General features: G+C 35.2%; 2 protein-coding genes across 13 annotated transcripts; both read right to left on the bottom strand.

Annotated features, from left to right (window-relative positions):
• Window positions 1-5579: 5579 nt before the first annotated feature.
• On the bottom strand, window positions 5580-12590 carry LOC142548823 (uncharacterized). 5 transcript variants are annotated; one of them, XM_075657381.1, is made up of 15 exons: window positions 12444-12590; window positions 11560-11708; window positions 11338-11449; window positions 11146-11268; window positions 10590-10703; window positions 9995-10078; window positions 9799-9914; window positions 8604-8705; window positions 8387-8500; window positions 8236-8292; window positions 7409-7475; window positions 7192-7245; window positions 6905-6979; window positions 6496-6531; window positions 5580-5920 (listed from the first exon to the last, which is right to left on the bottom strand). In XM_075657381.1, the coding sequence occupies exons 2-15, from the start codon at window positions 11577-11579 to the stop codon at window positions 5828-5830; spliced, it is 1167 nt and encodes a 388-aa protein (XP_075513496.1). In that variant the 5' UTR covers window positions 11580-11708; window positions 12444-12590; the 3' UTR covers window positions 5580-5827. The 5 variants fall into 5 exon arrangements, with proteins under 5 accessions (XP_075513496.1, XP_075513533.1, XP_075513505.1 ...); XM_075657418.1 differs by having other exon boundaries at window positions 10590-10694; XM_075657390.1 differs by having other exon boundaries at window positions 11560-11702.
• Window positions 12591-16179: 3589 nt separating this feature from the next.
• Window positions 16180-22834, bottom strand: LOC142548785 (receptor-like serine/threonine-protein kinase NCRK). Of its 8 annotated transcripts, none has more exons than XM_075657327.1 (11): window positions 22458-22834; window positions 20925-21032; window positions 20721-20843; window positions 20148-20264; window positions 19957-20073; window positions 18582-18824; window positions 18194-18435; window positions 17656-17952; window positions 17320-17556; window positions 16920-17147; window positions 16180-16828 (listed from the first exon to the last, which is right to left on the bottom strand). In XM_075657327.1, the coding sequence occupies exons 3-11, from the start codon at window positions 20782-20784 to the stop codon at window positions 16514-16516; spliced, it is 1860 nt and encodes a 619-aa protein (XP_075513442.1). In that variant the 5' UTR covers window positions 20785-20843; window positions 20925-21032; window positions 22458-22834; the 3' UTR covers window positions 16180-16513. The 8 variants fall into 8 exon arrangements, with proteins under 8 accessions (XP_075513442.1, XP_075513459.1, XP_075513434.1 ...); XM_075657344.1 differs by having other exon boundaries at window positions 20721-20812; XM_075657319.1 differs by lacking the exon at window positions 22458-22834 and adding an exon at window positions 21331-21682.
• Between the last annotated feature and the right edge of the window lie 423 nt (window positions 22835-23257).

Here is a 23257-nt window from a genome sequence, read left to right as displayed (position 1 = left end):
AACTTTTTGTACAACCAAGGCATGACATGCACATGCTTAACTCAACTTTTTCAAGGACAAAGAAAAGTCTTCCCTTCTCTCCTCTCAACCTTACAATGGCCGAAATTCTCCTTCAACTTTCTCTCCAATTTTGTTCTTCAATGGTTGAGGAAACAATACACTTCTCAAAGAAAAATGCTCTAATTTTTCTAGTGCAAAATTAGAGTGGTTCTAGCTAGTTGGTGGTGGGCTTAATATTTGAACAAGGTGGGCTCAAAGGAAGCTTGAAGATTGTCTTGCCATTGAAGAGCTAAGTTGTTTACAACTTGGTTGGAGCCATCATCAACCTCAAGAGGTTGATAAGTATAATATCTTACACCCTATGAATGTCATAGTTGTGTTTTGTATATGCTACACTCTAGTACATGTGGTGCTCGAAATTTATGTTACATAAATATGATTTTCGAAATTTTTTTTTGCTTCCGTTGCGAATTCGGGCACCTAAAGTCGATCCCTTTCACAGCCATGGAAGGTATGGGTGCTGGTGCAGTGGCTTGAGTGATTTGAGGTTGGGATTATTTTGGAGTTGCTAGTGGGGTGAGGCAGTGGTGGATTGAACAACTGATGAAAAAAAAGATCATCAGTGTCTGTTTGGGTTGGAATGGAGTTGGGTGTTGAGGAGATGACTATCAAAGTTGTTGTTTTCTTAGAGGTTTTGATCTTGATGGTGGTCTTTGTTTATTTTTTGCATGAATGGGCTTTGGGTTGGGAAGGGAAGGGAAGGGTTGGGTTGGGGAAGCAGACCCTTCAGAAACTGTCTGTTCAGAATCACTTACCACGATTAGAAGTTTTCTCTTGAACTGCTTATGCTTTTGAGTGACTTCTTTTCTGATTTCTGGTTCCTTTTTCACATCAACAAATTGGGCCATTGTAGTATTGGGTCTCAAGGCCAAAAAATTGTCAGTATCAATCATGACAGCATAAAGTGCCATATTTTGCAATAGTGAAACTGAACCCAACATCCTTTAACAGTTTGTTATCTGCACACCAAAATCGATGGTACTATTCTTCTGGACCTTCTCAAATATGTTCTTTAATAATACAAAGGTCCAATTAACTTTGACATCTATGTGGATTAAAATCATTACTTGTACCTTCTCCTTGGCGAGCTTGTCAAAAGTTCCAGCCTTAATCATAATGGAATTTGTTACAATGTCTGTCAGAATTTGAAATTCAATCTTCAGCAATTTCTTGAAGAAATAAGAAGAAAGTTCTTCACCAGAGGCAAAGAACTTCTTCAAATAGGCATTCATATATTCTTCGGAGATTGAGGACAAGTACTAATCCCAGAAATGGAAAAGAGAAGGTAGAAGCCTACAATGCTTCATCAACAATCAAGGTCTTGTTACAAGGAGAGTAGGTAATTTTGCCATCATTGGTTATGGATGATTCAACATTGAAGTTCACCGGCGGAACTTTGTATATGATAGCAAGTCCCTCCAGAAAAGATCTTAGTCCAGATTCCTCCAAGGATTTGAACATAGCTATTAAACTTTCATCTTGAATGATATATAATATAGGCAAATTAGTCTTGGTAACCATTCAAAGAACATGTGTTGGCCATTGCTATTAATGAAAATGTGAGAGAGATCGAAGAGAACTTGCAGAGAGTACGAGAGTTACAGAGAAAGCAGAAGGCAAGAAGATGAACAGTTGTGATTGTAAATGGTCGTGGGAGAAATGTTAGGCGAGAAAGTGGTTGGGAGAATTTTTAGGTATGAAGTGAGTGCTGTGTTAATTCACACGTACAGATCTCCCTCGGTTTTAATCATCCTAAATCAAAGCAATTTCAAAGTTTCTTAAATTAGAGAGAGCAAACTGTTGGGAAAGTCTTTTGTGAGAGTCGGAGGAAATATTTTATTGGTTATACTTTGGGGTGGGGATTGTAAGATATTGAGTGTTTTGTTGCAAACACTTAATATTTATTCTTTTATAAAATATTTGCAATAGCTCCATGGACGAAATCTATATTGAGTGAACCACATAAATTTTTGTGTTCTTGTTGATTATTTTAATTTTGCATTTTTTGGTACTATATTATCATCATGATCATCATCGCTTCGGCATAATCCCCAACAAGTGATATGAAACTTGTGAGACATTTATTTAAAGACATGGTATGTGAAGATATTAGAGTAATAATTCTCGTCGGTTGGTTGAAAGTTATGGAGGTATTGATCTTACGTACTCAGCACCGTCGGATGCATTGCATATTAGCTTATAGCGTCAGAACAGGAGAAGTTCAGTTGATTGAGTCGAACACCCATAGAAAAGTAATGCATTGTCGAGCCCGCATGAACTTGATTGATTTAAGAGGAATTTTAAGTGGATAGATTTCAAGAATGCCGTTTTGCATCTAACATGTAATTCTGAACGGCATTGAACTTTATTGTTGGTATATTCCTAGTTGATGGGAGCATGCCCATATGTTTTCTTTCCTTAATTTATGTTCCGAGCTTCTAGTAACAGAACAAAAATGTATGAACTTGTTTGAGTTAAGAAGCATTTGTGTTGGATTGCGCATAAAGTTCATTTCTAGAAATATCCATGTCACGCCCCGAGACCGAGGTTAGTTGACACCGGCGTTGTTTTACAACCACACAATTGAAAACAACAAGCCTCGTAGTACAGTATAAACCAAAAATCAGTTTATTACTCATAATCAATCAAAAGATTGTCTTTACAACGTAGATTCCTAAAATGATAAAAATAATATGCGGAAGCTTTTACAACTTACTAAGTCAAAACTAAAATAAACTTCTTGAATCATCTTATTATCAGCCCCAAAACTGATCTTGCTCATCATCTTCGATTTTCTTTTCTGATTTATCTGGGGAGAGTAAAGTAAGGGGTGGGTATTTTGGGAAATACTCAGCAAGTGGGGGCCGTTCGAGCACAATATAACAACATGCATAATTTCGAAAATCACATGACTTGCACTTACATAACATCTTTCATATCACATGCATAACAATTACCAGCACTGAGATTCATCCACTTTCTATAGTTTACTGATATCAGTCCCTAATTTTTACTCATCTAAGGGGGCGAGGCCGTATAACGGTTATGTCCCACACCGCGTAAGGGTACGTAATGGTTGGGATTCTCACCTATATACAGTCGACTCCTCACAGTGCCCAAAACCGTATGACAACCAACACAAGAACGGAGTAGAAGAAGAACGTACTCGACCGTATTTTCAAAAAAAACGAAATAAATATGCATAAACGAAAGTTTAATCTTTAAAACAAGCCCACTTACCTTAGACTGGAAGAAAACGTAAAGAACTCTGAAACTATAGAAGAATCATGCAACCAACCCCTCGAAGACGTAGCAGCACATCTACCGGAAAATCAGCCGTCTTGAAAAATTCACTGCGCATTATTTCACCGTTGGATCTGACTCAAAATTTTATAGTACATTTCACAAGTACATTAAATATATTATGAACGGTGGAGATCGGGTTTGGAAATCGTTTAGACCTGTTCATACATAAAAACCGTAGGTATGCTGAATTTCCGCCTAAAATCTGAGCAGTTTTCTTTCAAAGGCTATAAACAAAAAACTAACTGTTGGATTTTGCTGAAATTTGGATATGTTATGCGAAACATACCGAAGCATATTTTGAACGGTGGAGATCGGATTCTGAGTACTCGAGCAAGAGAAACGAATTTCTGAACTTCGAAAGAATTTTGACGACTCGTGCAGAATTTTTGGGAGGAATTTCGAAAATTGAAGAGCAAAATTTCGAAATTTGCTTGCTAGAATGAGGGGTGAATTTTGAATGAGAGTGTCTTCTTATTTATAGAGGTGAGATGAAAATCTTACCATAATTCGATTGATACTCTTTCCAAAATTTGGAAGATGCTCCTTCCATAAATATTGATATGCTCCCTTGTTGAGAAAAGCTGCTTTGTACTGTAATATTTCCTTCCAATTTGATTGATATCCAGCCTTATTTCGAAATTAATACATGATTTGCACTGGAATTTGAATTTCATGTATTTATTGGCTTGGAATCTCCAATACCATGTATTATTTAATATTTTTGAATTTATTATAAATCGAATATTCTTATACATGTCTATATTTAATTAATTACATGTCCAAAAATTTGGGTTCTCACAATCCAGCTGACCCAAAAGAGGAGGTTTTTGTTGCTCATCTCCATTGATAAGGCTTTTGTGAAGAATTGAGCGTGAAAAATACAACTTTAATATCTTTACTTAAAGCCTTTTTTTGTTAGAATTCAACTATTCCCCACTCCAAAATTAAAATGAGTCTTTAACGTCACCAGCAGACAATGTTACATCATCCTCTAGGGGTGAACATAATATGATCTAAACCGAAAAACCGAAAATCTAAACCAGAAAAAACCGAACCATAATCCTGAAGTTCTTATTTTGGTTTTATAATCTAAAAACGAAATTATTATGGTTTGTTTATAGTTTTATGTTATTCAAAACCAAACCAACTGTTTAAACCGTATTTTTTAAAAAAGAAATATTTTATTTATATTTAGATTTTTAGTAATTAAATTTAATTTAATTCAAATATAAATTATTGTATTTCTATTTATATTTTTTTATTCATGAAATTTGTATAACTAATTATAATTTTACCAAAAAAATTATATATATTTAAAATTGGTTTAATTTATAAATCACTCAATTCACACATCTATAATAACAAAATTTAAATAATTTAACCTTACTGAAAAAAAAGTTAAAATGAAATAAGAGAATTAAGTTAAAATTAGTTTAATTTATAAATAACACAACTAATTAATCTACATTTACAATTGACAAGGAGCGGGAGGTAGAGTCGTCCAAACGGATTAGCGAAGCGGCCAAGGGTCCTCACGTGGATAGATTGAGAAATTACAAATCCAACTCGTCTATTTTATGTGACGAGACAGACTCAGCTAACCAGTTTTTAGTTATATTAGTCGGTCCGTCATTTTGGCAGGTCAAGAAATTATCAACTCAACCAGCTTATTTTGTGTGATGGAACAAACCAGCTCAACGAACCTAACCCGTTTTGACAGGTCTAGCTGGAAGTTCCCACAAATTTGACGAAGCTTATTGACAATCGGTAAAATCATCATCTAATTTATCTGATAAAATCGATCGTGATTTCCACATTAAGATGATTTTTTACGAGTTGTTTAACTATTGCGTAAAACGAACTTAGTATATTCATTCAATTTCTATGTGCAGTTGATCATTTCAATTAGGAAAAAATAATTTTGTTTTGTTCAAGTTTTGATACTCAATTCGATAGACATAAAGCATAAACGAATTAAAAGTACACCAAAACAAGAGATCCTATGTACATGTTATATGCATGATGGATTAAATACAGGTTGCAGTAAGGAAGAATGTGAGGAAAACAACATAAATTTTTCTTGGATCTTAATATAATACAATATAAATTAGATGGGTCCAAAGATTTTGATAAAAGGCCGTGCAACTTCCTCATCTTGTTGTCGTGGATAGAGAGCGTGACAAATAAATTTGTAATAAAATGACAAAAGTATCAAAATTCCCGAAGGTCAAGAAAACTAATTGGTACTACTCATCAGTTTACACAGTTTACACAAAATTAACGAGCTTACATCTCATTTTTGCACAGAAGCGAGTGTAAAAAGTAAAAAGTACAAAGAAAATATGGGTACTTATTCTACGTGTTATGTCATACTACACTAATTGGAAAGACACTCAAAACTAAAAATAAGGAAATAGAAGGAGAAAACGATGTACAAAGAAGACTGCTATGAGTTCATATTTCAGTTGTTTCCAGTCTGAGCAAAATATGCCTTGTCTGCGTTCGCAAGTCGGTCTTGGAACATAGCCCATTCCTTTTTGCATCTCTCTCGTACCTATCAAACACACGCACACAGCATGAGCTAAGTAGTTCTGTTATCAAATAGCAGATAAACCATATCTTTATGATCCCAAGGAATTTAGGGCTATATACAGAATTGTTAACAAGGATTCGGTAGGATAAAGTATACAGGCGATTCAATAAGTTCAGAAGGCTAAACATGCATTTCAAAATATTTACATAGGATTTTGATTTGTTTTTTTCTATTGTAATTCCTTTACTAGTTCACTCTCCAGTCCGCCACAGCAATGGCTGGACTAGTTTTTTGTTTTGTTTATTTCCCCCCTTAAATCACTCTCTCAGATCGAAATTCAGGATGTGTTATGCCCGAAAATATAGTAGTTCATGGACCAAATCCTTCCTAGAAAGAAGTTTTTAACTCACAAATCTTGAAATAAAGGGTTCCTTCTTTTCACTCAATGTGAATAGAAATAACTGTGCAGATTAATCAATGTATATAGATCGGTGGATATGTCGTAAATATAATCCAACCAAGTCATGAAAGCCGAGGGAAAACAGGAATACAACATTCTTTAGACCAAGATATATCTCAGTTCTGGATATACATACCCCTTGCCACGGTGCTTTACCGTTCTCAGATTCTCCCTGGGAATTTAAAAAAAGTTCAAAATTATTGAAGTTGTGTGCAAAGCCGATCACATAAAAAAACCAGAAAGAGTATGAAAACAAACATGGAAAGAGACCAGGGAATTATTTTGCAAATGTAACGCTAGCTGATTTTAAGAAAAGGAAAAAACAAAGTTCCACAGCACGAAGGCCTTGATAATCTTCTTATCTGTTTATTCAAACCCAAACTGAAGCAAGTCTAATCTGTCGTCGTATTGACTCCAAATAATCACATTTTCTATACACCAAGGATGTCCTCGGCGAACGCATCTGTAGTTAATATAACCGGCTCCAAGACATAGGAATCTGTAGCATGACTAATGTTATTAATAGAGAGTTACTAATAACCGACCTGACTTCCAAGTGATGGAATAACTTGATGCACAATCCACTGTGAATCAACAACACCAATTTTTTCATGTGCGGGCTACAGGGGCCAAAAAAAAGAAGCAATCAGACGATTTTTTTGCAAAGGATAGCAAGGTTCTCCAAGAATTAGAGGTTATTACACAATATAATTTGAAAATTGAAATAAGAAGTCTTCTCTTAATGGCTTTCTTCCTTTTTCCTTCGGGGGAAGGGGAGAACACCTACTTGCACATGTACACACACGAGGGAGAGAGGGAGAGAGAGACTAACATCAACACATCTCCTTAGAGCAAAATCCAATCCCCAACCATGGACCAAGTCATTCTGCAAGCATGTGAATTAATGAGGCACTGATGAACAACATGGTCGGAACAGAGCCCTGGAACAGCGCCAGAGTGCTGGCAAGCTCTACGATCGAACATAATAAATGGATACAAAAAACACAAAAAGGTGAAGCTTAATCTCATATCCCAAAAATGAGAAGTACCTGAATCATATGCCAAACACATCTCCAAGCTTCGCGAGAAAAAACTGGAGCCATGATTTCCACAAAACTGAACAAAAGCAGAAATAGTGATGTAAGTTATTATTGTACACTTTCTGGGAGACACACATTAGATTTTAGATTAATGGATTATGGATCAGATCCATTTGAGCGTGTCTCAACAATAAGTGAGCAAGACTCTAGAAAAATCCTGCAGATCTAAAATGCAAATATTTTTTCTGCATATAAAACATAAGATCGTATTTTATATAGACCATAAGCCATACTAGATATAATCAGCATTCATTTTTTCCAGCCTACCATTACCTATGACTCCACAAAACTAAGCCACATATTAACTTGCATACATTTAATCATCAATTTAGGGTCACATCTCCAATTACTGGTCTTCTATATGTGTGTTGGTCATTCTACATTCATCTTATCAAATATGCGAGCGCGGGCGCGTGCGTGTGAACTTAATACTAAGGATGAAGCTGTTTTAATTTGCATAACCAAGAGCTGGTAAAGCGAGATAAACAATCTATCCATGAATCAACATAAATGATGGGCTGAAAAGGCAAAACATTCGACAGTAATATTCAAATATTCAAGTTTCCAATTAGAGATTTTAGTTCCATTAGATCCTTCGGATTTCTTCCAATCTGTCATCTGTACAAAAATTATTGATAGCAGGAGCAATTTCTTTGCACTACCTTCACCAGCCAATTACCCCCACCTGCCAATATGCCACCAAGTATTTTACTTGCTGACAATATCAAGTTCAGGATATAAATGTATGTCATCAATAGCAGAAAAGAGAGTATTACGCTGCACATGGAGGTAAATGTGGATCACTACACCATCCTGGTTTCTCCTCCGTATCTCTGTTTATGAGCATACATATACCTGTTGGTTACAAATGATATAGATATGGTAGAAACAGTTGTGTGTGCTTATATATTCACTCAATAAACCTACTTGTGAACTTCTCTGTCACCTCTTCTCTTGGTCATTTGCCATGTCAGTCCATTGTTGGGTTCAAGACCGGGTTGAGAAATCTCTAAACCATGTTTTTTAACCAATTGAATATACCTATTGTGAAGAGAAGGCCAGAAAACAGTTGGGGAGAAATAAACATTATACATCAAATTTAACATAAAGTGGAAAGTAACAAGACAAAAAAGACCATATTTACTTCTCAGCATTGAAGTGTTCAACTCCAAGATCTTCATCCCAAATGAAAATGTAATCATAAGCAGCTACAATATCCGGATGTAGAAATCTTTTTGCATACCACCTATGAACCAGACAATAAAAAGAAGTCATCAACCGATGGAAGAGTGATATTTACACTGAAACATCAATTTTCCAAGTTTAGACTATATTTTCGACAGGAAATACAAGTGCTAATTTTTTTCCCCAACTTGAACTATTGGCCTTGAGCTTTTGCGCATCACAATAGTGTTGTCTTGGTCCTTTAGCCATCAAATTAAAAGAATCAATTTTTTTTCAATTTGTCAAACTAAGACCACCTCTCCTGGGGTATATATCATGCCCAAACATATATGCTAAGGGAACTTCAGCCATCAATGAAGGTGCTTTTCCCAAAATCTTCCCCTCGGGGGGTTGGATGATAATTTGGCAAGTACAAAAACTATAACCCTTGCCAGTTGGTAAGGGATTTTTTCTCTTTTCCAAAATCAATCATTCAGGATTGAAGGATTTGACCAAAAAAAGTATCGCTGGGTTCATAGATCCCATTAGGTTGAGAGACATTTGTGATTGTCAAGGTATGGTTTTCATAGTCTGTCTAAAGGGCTCCAGTTCAGACTAATATAGCTCATTTGAGAAAAAAGAAGGAAGTATAAGAGGTGTGTGCACACCAATTTAACACCAAATGGTAATTGTTCATCACAGTTATACCAAATGCAGTTAAACTTGGGAGTTCATGAGTGATGGGTAAAACAAGAAGGGTAGTTTGGTTCACTGTTTTCAGAAATCATATACGACCCAACAAGGATGGTAATTTTAGATGCCTCATTTTTTTCTGGCAACAGAAGATGCACTCATAGGAGCTCCTCGTTGAGGACTTCTTGCAATGAAATGCCCAATATAGAAAGGGAAAGTATAATATCCAGAAGCTGGTACAATAATGTCAAACATAGATCAAATCTTAGAAGAGATAGATGTAATTAAAACAATAAATAATTGTTCATATTGATTTATTATACTATAAAGCACATCAATAAAATTTTACTTCTTTAAGTGTGAACAACTCAATAACACGAAAAGCTTGCAATCCTTTCCCCTTGAACCTCCTTGGCTCCAGTAAACAAGGTAAGACATCCACATAGAACAATAAAGAAGAACAAAGATCTGAGGAATATTACCATTTTGTTTGTTTTCTAACACTGACATGTATGGCACGTTGTGACCACTCAAATTGATCCCATTCACTTGTATTGCCATCATAGTGAAAAAGCACAATCTGAAAATCCTCAGAAAACTAAAAAAATAGACCCAAATCAATCTAGTGCAATGGATTCTAGCAAAAGTATTATCGACTGTAAAATTCTGTACTGTCACCTTCTTCACGGCTGCATCAACATTGTTCTTTTGATCCAAACCAACTGTAAATATCACTAGATATTTTGGCTTCATTTTTAGATCCTGAAAGTTCCAGATTGCAGTCATAAGCATACTGCGATTCCACAAAATCTAATGAAGATATAAGTAAAGCATTTGGTGCTACCTAACTTATAAATGACTCATATTATTGTTGTTTACAAATGATAAAACCTAACAGAAACATGGAAGCAAACATTCGTCAAACTAAAGAAGATAAAAAAATGAAATACTTAATTTATAACCTACCGAGATTAACCCATGCTACAATCATGAAAAAATAAAAATAATGTATTTCAGTCACAAACTTGGAAAAACCTAAATGTGATTAACATAGACTAGTAAGAATAAACAACAAACGTTTTTCTTTATAAAATAATGATAACAATGCTAACAAGATTAAACAAAAAGAAAACAAGGTAATGAACATAGATGAATTTGTTCCCTAAGTGACATATTAGTTTATGAACATCCATCAGCAACAAAAAAGAAAATATATAAATTTAAACATAGCTGGCCCAGAGTTATCACCATTTCCACAGTTTTCAAAACTTACCTCGCTGGGTTCACCCCACAACCTTCTTGGATACAAATCTGATTCTGAAACAACAATTCCTGGGGGTAAAGATTCTGCACCGCGAGGATTTGTAGGGACAAAAATCTGAAAGATCTAACAACATTAAAAATTACAAGTACACAACTTATATCTAATGCTATTTTCGTACATATAGAAAAACTGCAGATAATGCAACAATTAAATTCTAAACAGGAAATACAAGATCAAGTAAGAAAAGAGAAGCAAACTGAGCTTCCCAAAACAGGACAAGTATATGGTAGGCAAATTTGTTAACAAGAAAAAAGAGAAAAATGTCCACTATCCAATAGATTGGCAAAGGTGAAATTCTATATGTCCATGTTAATGAATGAACTTTTGAAACGAAAGGATGCTTAACCCAGTATCTTCCTAAAAATGTGACACGTGAACTCAACCAATGATAACACCCATGGGCTTATATTTTAGGCATTGAGAACTTAAAAGGAACTGAGCACAAAAAAAGTAGCAAAACCTCTGCATTTTCAACAGATGCAACATTTTGAAGAAAAAGACTTACCTTAGGTGTTGAAGTGGTACCACCTGAACTTAGATTTTCTGGAAAACTACGGCTAGCAGAATTATGGTGATCGTCACTAAAGGCCATATCAATAGATGATCTTACACTTGATGGGAGATTAATCTGTCAAAAAAAATTACATAAATAGTGAACTTTCTCCTTGAATAAGTTACGAAATGATTAGGATCATACCTTTGATAAAGAAATTGATGGAAATGAAACACCTATGAAATAACCAAACATCATTCCCATAATGGTCGTTATCACAAGTCGTGCACTGCCACTTGACTTTTTAAAAACCCCACTGCTCACAGACAATTACAGCGAAATCAAAAAAGAAAATGTAAGCACTCCATTGGCCCAGATCCAAGATTTCATTTCACGTTGTAAACAGATTAACGCCACTTCACAAACCTGCGATGTGAGGTTCCCATTATGATTTAAAAAGGTCGAGCAACTCAAATGCCACTCACCAAGCCGCAACCAATTTTGCAAGCAACTCTAAAAGAATATATCGCATCTGCACGTTGTAAATCTGATTTGTAGCCCACAAAATGCTAATCCTATAAAATGGATTTACAAGCCATTAAATAATAACATAAAGATTTGTCAAACATTTAAGCATCCCATCTCATCCATCAAACAATGACTCTGTTACATGAACCTTAATCAAAGAATCTAAGCAATTAAGACAGCAGCGTAAATTTCAGTAACCATAATTCTCATTTCCCATTTTAGATTCATTTAGCCAATGTCACCTTGAGGGAAAAAACGAACTGAAGGATATTAGAATAAAGCAGAAAGTCAAGTTTACTTAAGCAATCATCACACCATTTTTTTTTCAAATTATACATATTGATCTGCTATGACATCCCCTAAGTAAATGATGACAGTTCCCATAGGCATTACTACAAACAAATAACATGATGTTGTCTCCCACCCAAAACATATCAAACGAGCTTATCGTCGATTCATCTGAAATTAGAGGGACACGTTGATTAAGATACGGTATCTTAAACCCAACAAGCAAACAAAAACCATATAATAACGCAAGAGGATTGAGCCTATGCTAACATTTGATAAACTGGCCAACTTTGACATCAAATTCACCTCAGGAAAAAAGCATTTCAGAATCCTGTTTCATTTCAGAGAGATCGATCCTCTTAAATCTCAAATGTAAGAACGGACACTAAATAGAAACAAAATTTTGCTCGACGATACATATCTTTCGAGAATAAAGATGATATTTGAAATTAACAAAATTCAAAATGGACTAAATAAGGGTTTGAAAGAATTACAAATTTGGGGCGCGGATTGCTGGGAGAAAGCGGGGAGATCTTTTTGTTGGTCGGCATGAACGTTCCCGACAGTCTAATTTTGCAAATAATAGAGTTGCTTACAGGTGTAAGCATTCCATGAATATATTCGAGCAAACTAATCGTAGTTCTAACTTTTACCCACGTGTTTCTTGTTAGACGGTGTCACGAATTTTTATGTGTGAGACAATCAACTCTATCGATATTTACAATAAAAAAAAATATTCTTAACATAAAAAGTAATACTTTTACATGGATGACCCAAATAAGAGATCAGTCTCACAAAATTCGATCCGTGAGACCGTCTCACACAAATTTTATCTGTAACCTATGGTTAAAATGGACATTATATTCTCAAAATATAATTCAAATTACATATGTTTAAAAAATAATGATTTTTAATTTTTTTTTAAAATATTTATAAGCATTATTTTAATACTCTATAAATTAATAATATTTGGTATTGTAAAAAAAAAATTCCTCCCGCGTCTCAAATATATAAATTTGTTTATTTTTTTAAATAGATTAAAAAAATAATTAGAAAAACAAATTTTTTAAAGAACTTTTATTTTATTTTTATTTAATTCATTCAATAAATAATTACTTGTCTTTCTTACCATGAATATATTAGCGAAAATTAAGAAAAATGCTATAGAAATTGACTAAATATTTTGATCAATCGAAAAGGAAAATGCAGTAGTCTATTTAGTTAATAAGGACATGTTGGTGAAAAATTAAAAATATATATATATATGTTATTAAAGGTAGAAATTGAACTATATATTTTGAACAATTGAAAAGAGATATCCAATATATAATATAAGCGTTAACAAGTTTTAAAAAAAAGTCAAAATTTATCCTAAAAAAAACGAGGTAACATTTTGAAATATAAAAAATATATTTATGGTATCATTGAAAAACATTATTAATCTACAACATTAGTAAAGAGAATAAGTTCTAGATAAATAAATAAATAAATAAAACTAAAAAACACAAATTTAAAATTTAATATAGAAATTTACTAACATAATATGAAAAATCAAGGAAAACAACATCGAACACATCCAGAAGTGTCAAGATCCAAAATTTTACTATACAAAGAGACAAAGTATCAATTTGATTTCAGTTTTTGCATTGAAGATGAGTTATATCATAGACGAGAATAAATTACATGCAACATTTGGTACGGAGGGGAAGACCTAAAGTCACATTGGTGATTAATGTCATAAACCATGCAACCTTTGGTATGGAGTGGGAAGGCCTAAAGTCACATTGGTGATTAATGCCATAAACTATGCAACATTTGATGTGGAGGAAGAATGCCTAAAGTCACATTGGTTGCTATAAATAGTAGCAAAGGAATGAGTGAAATTACACCAAAACAACATCAAAAGTTCTCTCCAAAAGTTGTAATTTTCGAATACCAAAAATTCTGCCCAATTTCAGAAAGTTTTGCTCATTGTTTTACATGTCTAATTCCAATCTACGCCATTCATAATATACCTACACGTGTTTGGATCAACATATCCAAAATTCAGATCGATCCAACGGTTCAATTAGGCGCAAAAATTTTTGCAAGGTGATTGGTTTTTCATTATCAAACTCCAACTTATTCATTCCAAGATTTTTGAAACAATCTTTCAGATAAGTGGATTTATATATTTTAAAGTTATGTATGTTTTAAAATTTGATCGTCTACTGCATGTTGTGCATAAGTGATGTGTCACGGCCCAACCCACTTGTGATATTGTCCGCTTTGGCCCGAGAGCCTCACGGCTTTAAAACGCGTCACAAGAGGTTGCTACACGCTCATTTAAATGCCCAGCATCTCTCCCGTTGTTTAGCGATGTGAGATTTCGCCTAAGGGCCCTCTCACCCCCCCTTTCGGGACTCAGCGTCATCGCTGAGGTTTGCCCCACAATCCCAAACCCACGCGGAGTCGCTCTGATACCAAATGTCACGGCCCAACTCACTTGTGATATTGTCCGTTTTGGCCCGAAGGCCTCACGGCTTTAAAACGCGTCACAAGGGGTTGCTACACGCTCATTTAAATGCCCAGCATCTCTCCCTTAGGCGAAATCCCACATCGCTAAACAACGGGAGAGATGCTGGGCATTTAAATGAGCGTGTAGCAACCCCTTGTGACGCGTTTTAAAGCCGTGAGGCCCTCGGGCCAAAGCGGACAATATCACAAGTGAGTTGGGCCGTGACATGATGATTTCGAAATTCTAAGTTACTTCAAAATCGTTTCGTTCCGTCCGTTGTTCGTTCATGCCCTTTGCTTCATTATGTCTTGGTGTCGCTCTGTTCGAACCAATCCGTCTCTGAATGATAGGTTATAAGTATGGATCTAATAATGATGCATCGGGAAATCCTGTGAGGGAAAAGGCCCCAGAGGGAGTCTGTCTATGGGAGAAGGCTCCAGAGGGAGCTCGGATGCGGAAAAAGACCCCAGAGTGAGCTCATTTATAGGAGAATGTCCCAGAGGCAGCCCAAAATCAAGGATAGCCCATGATCATTATAATATGTTTGTCTGATAAGTTCTGTTCTGAAATGTTCTGATTCGAAGTTCTGATTTGTTCTAAGTATGATTTCTGTTCATCCAACTCTGAAGCTCTGATTTGTTCAATGTTTGACTTCTGTTCATTCAACTTTGATATACCATACTACGTAAAAAGAAGAATGTTTTAAAAGTATTATGTATCAAATATTTTCTGGTATTTGATCGGCCCCGCTTGCTGAGTGTTTCTCAAAACGCTCACACCCCTTACGTCCCTCTCCAGATGAGAATGAAGAACATGTAGAACATAAAGATCATGAGCAGTTCTGGGGCTGGTAAAGAATTAGAAGGAAGGAATTCAAGTTCTGGATGTTCAAGCTCATTAGTGTTCCTTTGTCTTTCTTAGTAATGTTTGCACTTTTCGCTTCCGCAATCTCTGTATTTTTCTTTTCATGTAAAGACAATGAAATTTTATGAAATATACTGGTATTTGGCTATTTGCTACGAGACTTATTGTTATTTGATTAACAATGTCGGATGTCACCGACGCCTCGATCTCGAGATGTGACAAGAAGAGTTAGTTTAAGGATCTCTTTGTTAATTTGCAGTATTCATGGGAAGAATTGTTAGTGTAAAATTTTTTTTGAAAAAACTATACAATAGTATCATTAGAGGTGTAAACAAATTAAGTCGGCTCAAAAAATATTTTATTCGTATTTGAAATTATCAAATTCGAGCTGAATTCGAGTCCAAATTATTTTGTTCGATAGTTCACGAACTTTAATATTTTATTAAAATAATATAATTATATATTAAATAAATATATTTCGAGTGGCTTACAAACATGTATAAATATTTCGTAACGAATTCGAACCCTATCTTTTATTCAAATTGAATTCAAACCAAAAATATTTTCTAGCTTTGAATCGACCTCGAGCTCGAATATAACTAACTCGAATCTTACAACTTTCTTCATGTTCGTCCTATCGATTGCTTTATGATGTTAAATGTATTATATAACAGTATTTGATTGAAAGAGACAAATTGTGTTTTTACAGGACTTTGAATACTTCATTTGAAATGTAAAATAATATTTTTATTTTTTTTAGAAAATAAAATATGTCCAGCTTCAGTCTTCAGGTAAATTTATAAGGCAGGCGGTGCTCCACTTAACTAGAATATCAATAAGAATATAACACTACAAAAAGAAAGAAAAACTGTAAAAGGAACAAATATAGGCTCTGTAGAACCTTTGTATGAAATCTCTGTTTGTTTCATTCATCTCTACAACTGAATACATGAACGAGAACCAAGACTCTGTATTCTGAATTTTGAATAAATAAACTGAAGCTAGCCACAAATTTCAAACTCTCCCCATTGAACCTAAGTCGAAAAACCGAAAGAACGAGCAGTATCAGCAAGTCTGTCTCATTACTTGAGCGATGTCTTGTCTTTCAGTAAACTCTAAAGATCATACTCGATCAAATGCTAAAATGACTTGTCTTGGATCTCTTTTCTGCAATCTATTTGTCCGTGGGTCAGTTCAAACTCGTTAAACATTTATTATATGAGAATCGGCAGTTGGTAAACAGAAGGATTCCAACCGGGGTTCGGTTAAATCCACCACTTCGTCGTCTTGTAACCGCCAACTTCTTGATTTTGAAGTCAAAAGTATCAGTTTTTCAATATCATTGGATAAATGCTCTGTTTCGTTCTCGTTCTTTAAACAGCAAAAATCAATGCCAGGATTTGAGGACATTGAGATTCGAGCTGGCTTTTCAGATGTAATTTGCTTTATTTCCTCAGCTTCCAAGGTGTCGGAAAGCTCATCTCCATCTATCTCTGGATTTCCAGAACACGACCTTGCCTGAAAAAAGACACGAACATGCCAAATGTCTGAAGAGTGTCCTTTTGGGTTACTAATGTATTTTAAAAGAGTAATCTGCTTAAAGAATTACCTGGAAGACGTGAATCGGAAATTTTTTTCGTTTAGATTTCTCTTGTGCAATAGTTGATAGAATTTGGACAACCTCACTCATGCTGGGACGAGACTCTGGATCCAGTAATAGACACTCTTTTGCTAAGTAGGCCATTACATGCATCTCTTCTTCTTGAAAAGTTCCTTTCAGACGGGGATCAGACAACTTAGAAATCACTCGCTTATGATCATGCAAATGTGGTGTCGCCTGTAGCAATTTAATGAGAAAATCAAGCTAGCATATCAGTGTTTCTTGAGCGGAAAAATGAAACCAGATAAAGAGGTAAAATCTAATATAACAGAATCAACAGACTGTGGCTTTGATAATAGTTTCATGAAAGATTTCTTAAGAAAAATATAAGAAGTGTGGATTAGCATACCCATATTACTAAACTTTCTTCTCCTTTGTTGGACGACTCATGAATAGGCTTCTGACCCGTAATTAGTTCAAGAAGAACGACTCCAAAACTAAAAACATCAGATTTTAATGAGGCCCTTCCGACAATAGCATATTCGGGTGCGAAGTAACCAAAGGTGCCTTGCATTCTAGCCGGAGAACTGGAGCAGCTAATGATGCCATCTTTTTGTAGGTGTTTCGCCATGCCAAGATCAGTAATCTGCATTTCAAGATATAAATTTGAATGTGTATATTTTGGTCCCAACTATTTATGTACAAATTCCCTAAATTTTTTTCAGTTCAGGGGAATTTTTTATACCATGGCTCTCCAATTCTCGTCCAAGAGTATGTTTGTGGATTTAACATCTCTGTGCAAAATTCTAGGTGCGGCTGCTTCATGGAGATATTCCAGACCACGTGCAGCTCCAAGAGCTATTGCAACTCGAGTATTCCAATCAAGAAACTGCCCCGAATTGCCATCCAAACACTCCCTCAGATTACCATTAGGAATATATTCAAATACCAGAAGCTTCTCAGCCCGTTTTCCTTGGTGCTCTGAGCAATAACCGAGTAAAGGAACCACATGACAGTGATGAAGTCTTGATATCAGTTCAATCTGTGTCCACAGAAAAGGTACATAACTTCATAGGCGAATCTAGCAAGATGGTAATCGCCCCCCGCCCCCATGTGAAAATTTGATTTTTCATTAGTGATTTTTTTTACAACTTCATGTTTCTCTCCCCTCCCCAAGAATGCATTAAATCCCCATGCACTCTCTTTACCCCCCCCTCCCGGGATTTTCTGGATCCACCCCATGGCAGTAAAACAAGTTAATATTAGGTTGTTTGAGGCAGTACCTCAGTCAAGAAAATATGTTCTGCCTCCGGGCCACCTTGAATTTTCATTCTTTTAACTGCAACAGTTCTACCATCTCTTAGATTACCACAGTAGACATGACTGCTTCCTCCAAGTCCAATCAAATTAGCATCAGAGAACCGGTTAGTTGCACTTTCAAGTTCCGAATAAGAAAATTGTACTATTGATCCACGTAGTACTCCGATTTTGCTTCTAAACAGTATAGCTGTCTTCGGAATGCATCCTTGAAGTCAGCACACAGCAAAAATAAAAATGTCAAGAATAGACCTTTTTTTAAGTTAAATAAGTAAAATCATTTGATGACAAGGAAATATCAAATAAGTGCATAGATTTTGTCGTATTAAAGGTTTAAGAGAAGAATCTAATAACCTTTGGATACCGACACTGAAGAAGAATCTTGGCTTATCAAGTTGGACACACTGCTGAAGCTTTTTGGTCTATCTAATGAGGATAAAGGCCACTGAACAGTACTTTTATCCTTCATATAAAAATACCATAGCACCGAACCTAGTGCGAGTGCTGTTATGATTACACATAGCAAGAGGATTATTGCCACAATTCTTCTGGAAATTTGCTTCTGCTTCTTCAACTGCTGTAACTCGGCTAAAGTCCCTATAAGAATTTGATGACGGAGTACATAAGCATATGTCGATGTCCAAATCATCTCTAGCCCATGGTGCAAATGAACTTTCAAGCTCCTTAGATGACAAATATGATAATACATATTTTTCCTACTAATTAGTCTAGAATGAGATGTAGATGACTAGGGGTGTCAATCGGGTCGGGTGGGTCGGGTTTCGGGTCAACCCGTGAAATTTTTTTATTTTTTTTAACCCGAACCCGAAGCAACCCGAAAACCCCTAACCCGAACACGAACCCGTCTAACCCGACTCAACCCGTCTAACCCGAATTTTATTTATTTTTTAAAAAAAAATTAATGAAAAAAAATTCGAAAAAATTAAAAATAATAATAATATTTTAATTTAAACACATAATAACAAAATTTCTGATTTAAATTTTAAAGTGTAATTGTAAAAAATTAAAGTATACTTACTAAATCAAATAAACATACAATATATAAAAATATAGGTAATATTTGTCTTTAAAAAGTTTTCGGGTCAACCCGCAACCCAACCCGACCCAACCCGAAACTCGTTTAACTTGGCACTAACCCGAACCCACCCAACCCGAACCGAACCCGAAAAACACCAACCCGAACCTGATTTTTTTCATGTCGGGTTCACGGATCGTGTCGCATTTTGACACCCCTATAGATGACCCTTAAACTGATCATTTTACACCAACTGCTCGATTTCGATAAAAATGATAAGTTTTGTGAAATTTAATGGAGGTGGGGTGATTTTAATTTTCAGAGGGAAGCTCTAGTTAGTAAGTCCAATCTTCGAGGAAGTTGAGGTAATTAATCTCAATAAACAATCACATGTTACTTAAGAATTGCTGATTGCATGAGCCAAGGAATCAGGACATCCTTAATGAATCTTAATCTCAATAAACAATCACACGTTACTTAAGAATTGCTGATTGCATGAGCCAAGGAATCAGGACATCCTTAATGAATCTATTGTCAAGCAAAACAGTTGATGAAAAGAGTAAAATTATATATTTGTGGGACAGATTCAAGGTAACACTCATTCTATGGCATGAATCATGCAATACAGGTTAGTTAGATTAATCATAATGGTTTAATTCTTGATTCATAGTAGTTTTTGAAGCCTTGAGTTACCAGAGTTGCAGTTGCACGATGTAAAACAGCCGCCATTGTTTTCTACAGCAGCCAGTTTAGGCAATCCATAAGAAGCACAAAGGCATGTCCACCTGTTCTCGCTCGACCCTCCTGCATTTGTATACCAAATCGATCATGTTAACAGTATTTTCTTGAAAATTTATATTCAAATAAGAAAATAAAAATGGTACCTGGACTACAATCACAGAATGAGGAGCAGTTTGCTGGGATTAAGTTCAAGTTTCCTTGACGTGCAAGAGAACATGTGCACGTCCAATTGTTTGTTTCAGACTTTGTCGATTCTCCATCTAAAAAATGGTAAAAAGAACCCAGTTATTATGTATGTCCAAGCCATAATTTGCCATGATGTGGCTTCGTCATGGATTCCTTTCATTGTGAAATGAAACACTGAGCACACTATGTGCGGTGGTGGGGAAAGAGTAGCTAGCAGGAACCATGGCCTCTCTCCCTCTGAAATTTTTCAATGAAACTGTGTAATTTCCCTATTGTATTCTTATATATAAATGGATTTCTCCCCACACCTACGTCATGCAGAAATTTTAATTCTCGGTTTCATCCTCCTTAATTCATATTTCTGGTTTCACCACTGCTACTGCACATTGAATTCTATTAGTTGAAATCAGTACTAAGACATTCTATGTAGAATTTGTTGAAGTATATGAGAGAACTCGGGCTTAGTTTCCTCACTCTGAATACCAAATATTTATGGATATGATTAAGAAATTGACTACGATGTTACTAACCACAAATAATACGTGGAATCCAGATGATGATGAAAAGAAGCGCAATTCCTGCTTGAAGTCTCATTTGATTTTACCCAGATAGTGTCTGCCAACTTGAAACAAGAGAAAACTCTTGAGCAGGCGCTAAATCAAAAATAAAACAATGAAGATTAACTTAAATAATATTATTTTACTGTAATTTAAAAGGCAGAAAGGGAAACTAACATCATTCGTTACACTTTAAACAGCAGCTTACGAAGAATAATTGTTGTAAATCCATTGAAAAATCCTGTTGTACTCAAAAGTAGACAAACGAGCTTTTCTAGCAAGTACCTGGTAAGACAACAAGTAGAGCAACTGTTACGAAAATGTGGCACAAATAAGTTCATTGAGAAATGGTACAACCAGCAGGATAACAATAATTATGCAAGCCATTGTTAAGATTTTCACAAGTTATCAGCACAACTTATCAAGATAATGCTTAAATTTTCGGTCTATGACTATTATGCATCTCGCTTCAAAACAGAGTTCTTGTACTAAATCGAATAAGAGAGAAGCACGAGTCAAAAATATCAACAGTCACAATTGATGACATATACAGCAACTCCATTTTGGATTCTAGATTATGTACCAGAGTGGGCTATACACGAAAAAGGTGGCAAAAGAAGGAATATGCTGAAACATTAATCACATCAATTTCAAGAGCAAATGTCATGATCCAAAAAGAAATCTTGGAAGCCATTTAAAGCAAAATAAATACTATTCTCGCTAACTGATATCTCAAGCTTCAAGCATGAAAAACGAGTGAAAGCAATAGCACAACCAAATCAAATGACAGCTCAGATTGGTCATAAATATTAGGAGAAACACGTAAGTAAACAATAAATGGAGACCAAATAAAATCATCCGACAGCAAAATCAATAAAAAAAAACTTGTGGATTTAATTTAGTTGGAGTTCAGTCCAGAAGCCAATAAAGAATATCCAACCAAAAATATAAAATATGGCCGCATCAACAATTTTGAGAGCTGCAGTTTCCAAATCAGAAAGAGACAGCTTAACTGTAAATCAAGATATTAAGCCAATAAAAATAAAATGAATTTAGTGAAGTAAGCCAAATTCTTGGTACATAAATTTGTGGGGTTTAATTAAATTAATCTTCTTCCCACGTCTGTGATAAATACAAGGCAAATAAATCAAGCTTATGAATGGTCCAATGACTGTAGATACAAAACCAACGGTTAGAAAGACTTTGCTTACAAGGCATTTTAGGGATGGTCACGGGCAACTAAGTTCTTGGCCCAACCCTGAAGGCTGAAACACAAAAAAACTTTATATCTTTCCTTATCTTTCTAGATGTTGATCTTCGAGAAAAGACATCCCTCGTTTTTAATTATGTCTGACCCACTATTCTCGATAGCCGTTGTCGGCCGATCAAAGAATTCAAGGCAACTTGTCTTCCTCTCGTTTTACATGGAAAAAAATTAATTCTTCAAAGCTCGAGTCTTTAATCTTACTGTGATTATTTTTGTTCCAAGATTTAAGAATAATTAAAGCCGAACAAAATGGCAAAACATTTTATGAATGGAGAAAATGCAGTAATCCTGGATATAGGTGAATAGAACAAATCAGCTCACTTAGTATTAAATTTCCAATATCCATAATATAATGCTCTATGAAACAGAAAATGCTACTTTGTTTCAGTTTGATTAATAAATTGGCTAATCCCACCTCGAAATGAAAAGGAAATTAACCGTACCATTGAAACGAAAATGGCCAAGAAAATTATATCTTTGGTGCATCAGTGAGAACGTCGCGGAAGTGGAGAACAAAATCCCATTTCCAAAATCTGATTTCTCGGAATTGCAGTCATGATTCGCTACGCGAACCAGACTTGAGCTTTAACCTTATGAAAGACACTGAAATGCAAGAATTTCGAAGCGAAAGCACAGCTTATTAAAAGCAGATATGAGAATAAATTTCCCACTTTTATGAAGCTGAAGAAAGCTAAATCCAAAACATACAACTTCAATGGCGGATTAATGGGAGTCATGTTGAATTTATTGGATGAAAATGAAAATGTAACGCTCCTAGTAAATTCTTTCGAATTGGGAGCAGCGAGCGCAGATGCCAATGCAGATTGGAAAATTTTTTGAAGGTATAATAGCTGCTGCCACGCGGGATTTCGGGTTAATGGGTTGCTCTTCTTGATCAGCTACGGCGGTGCAGTTAATGGACCAGAACTATCTGACACGCGTCGTGTTCCAATTGGTTACATTTTGTGGACCGACTCTGGTCCCCATTAACTTTCAAACTGAGCCCCATTTACTTTTTTTTTTTCCTTTTTTTTGTCATTTTATTATATTATTCTTGGTGCTTTTCTTTGTCTTTTACATTTTTTCTTTTTCTACAAATTTCAAAGGGTTTTGGAGGGGATTCATTAGTATTTAAAATATTGTAAAAATTCGATCTTTAAATTTATTTTGCCACTTAAAAAATAGGATTCAAGAATTTAAAATTTTAAAGTTTATCTATTCGAATTTTGGCTTTTGAAGGTTA

The sequence above is a fragment of the Primulina tabacum genome, chromosome 1, assembly GCF_025594145.1.
Source record: "Primulina tabacum isolate GXHZ01 chromosome 1, ASM2559414v2, whole genome shotgun sequence".
Lineage (NCBI taxonomy): Eukaryota > Viridiplantae > Streptophyta > Magnoliopsida > Lamiales > Gesneriaceae > Primulina > Primulina tabacum.
The sequence above is the reverse complement of the archived record's forward strand: the minus strand, read 5'-3'. Positions and strand labels throughout refer to the sequence as shown.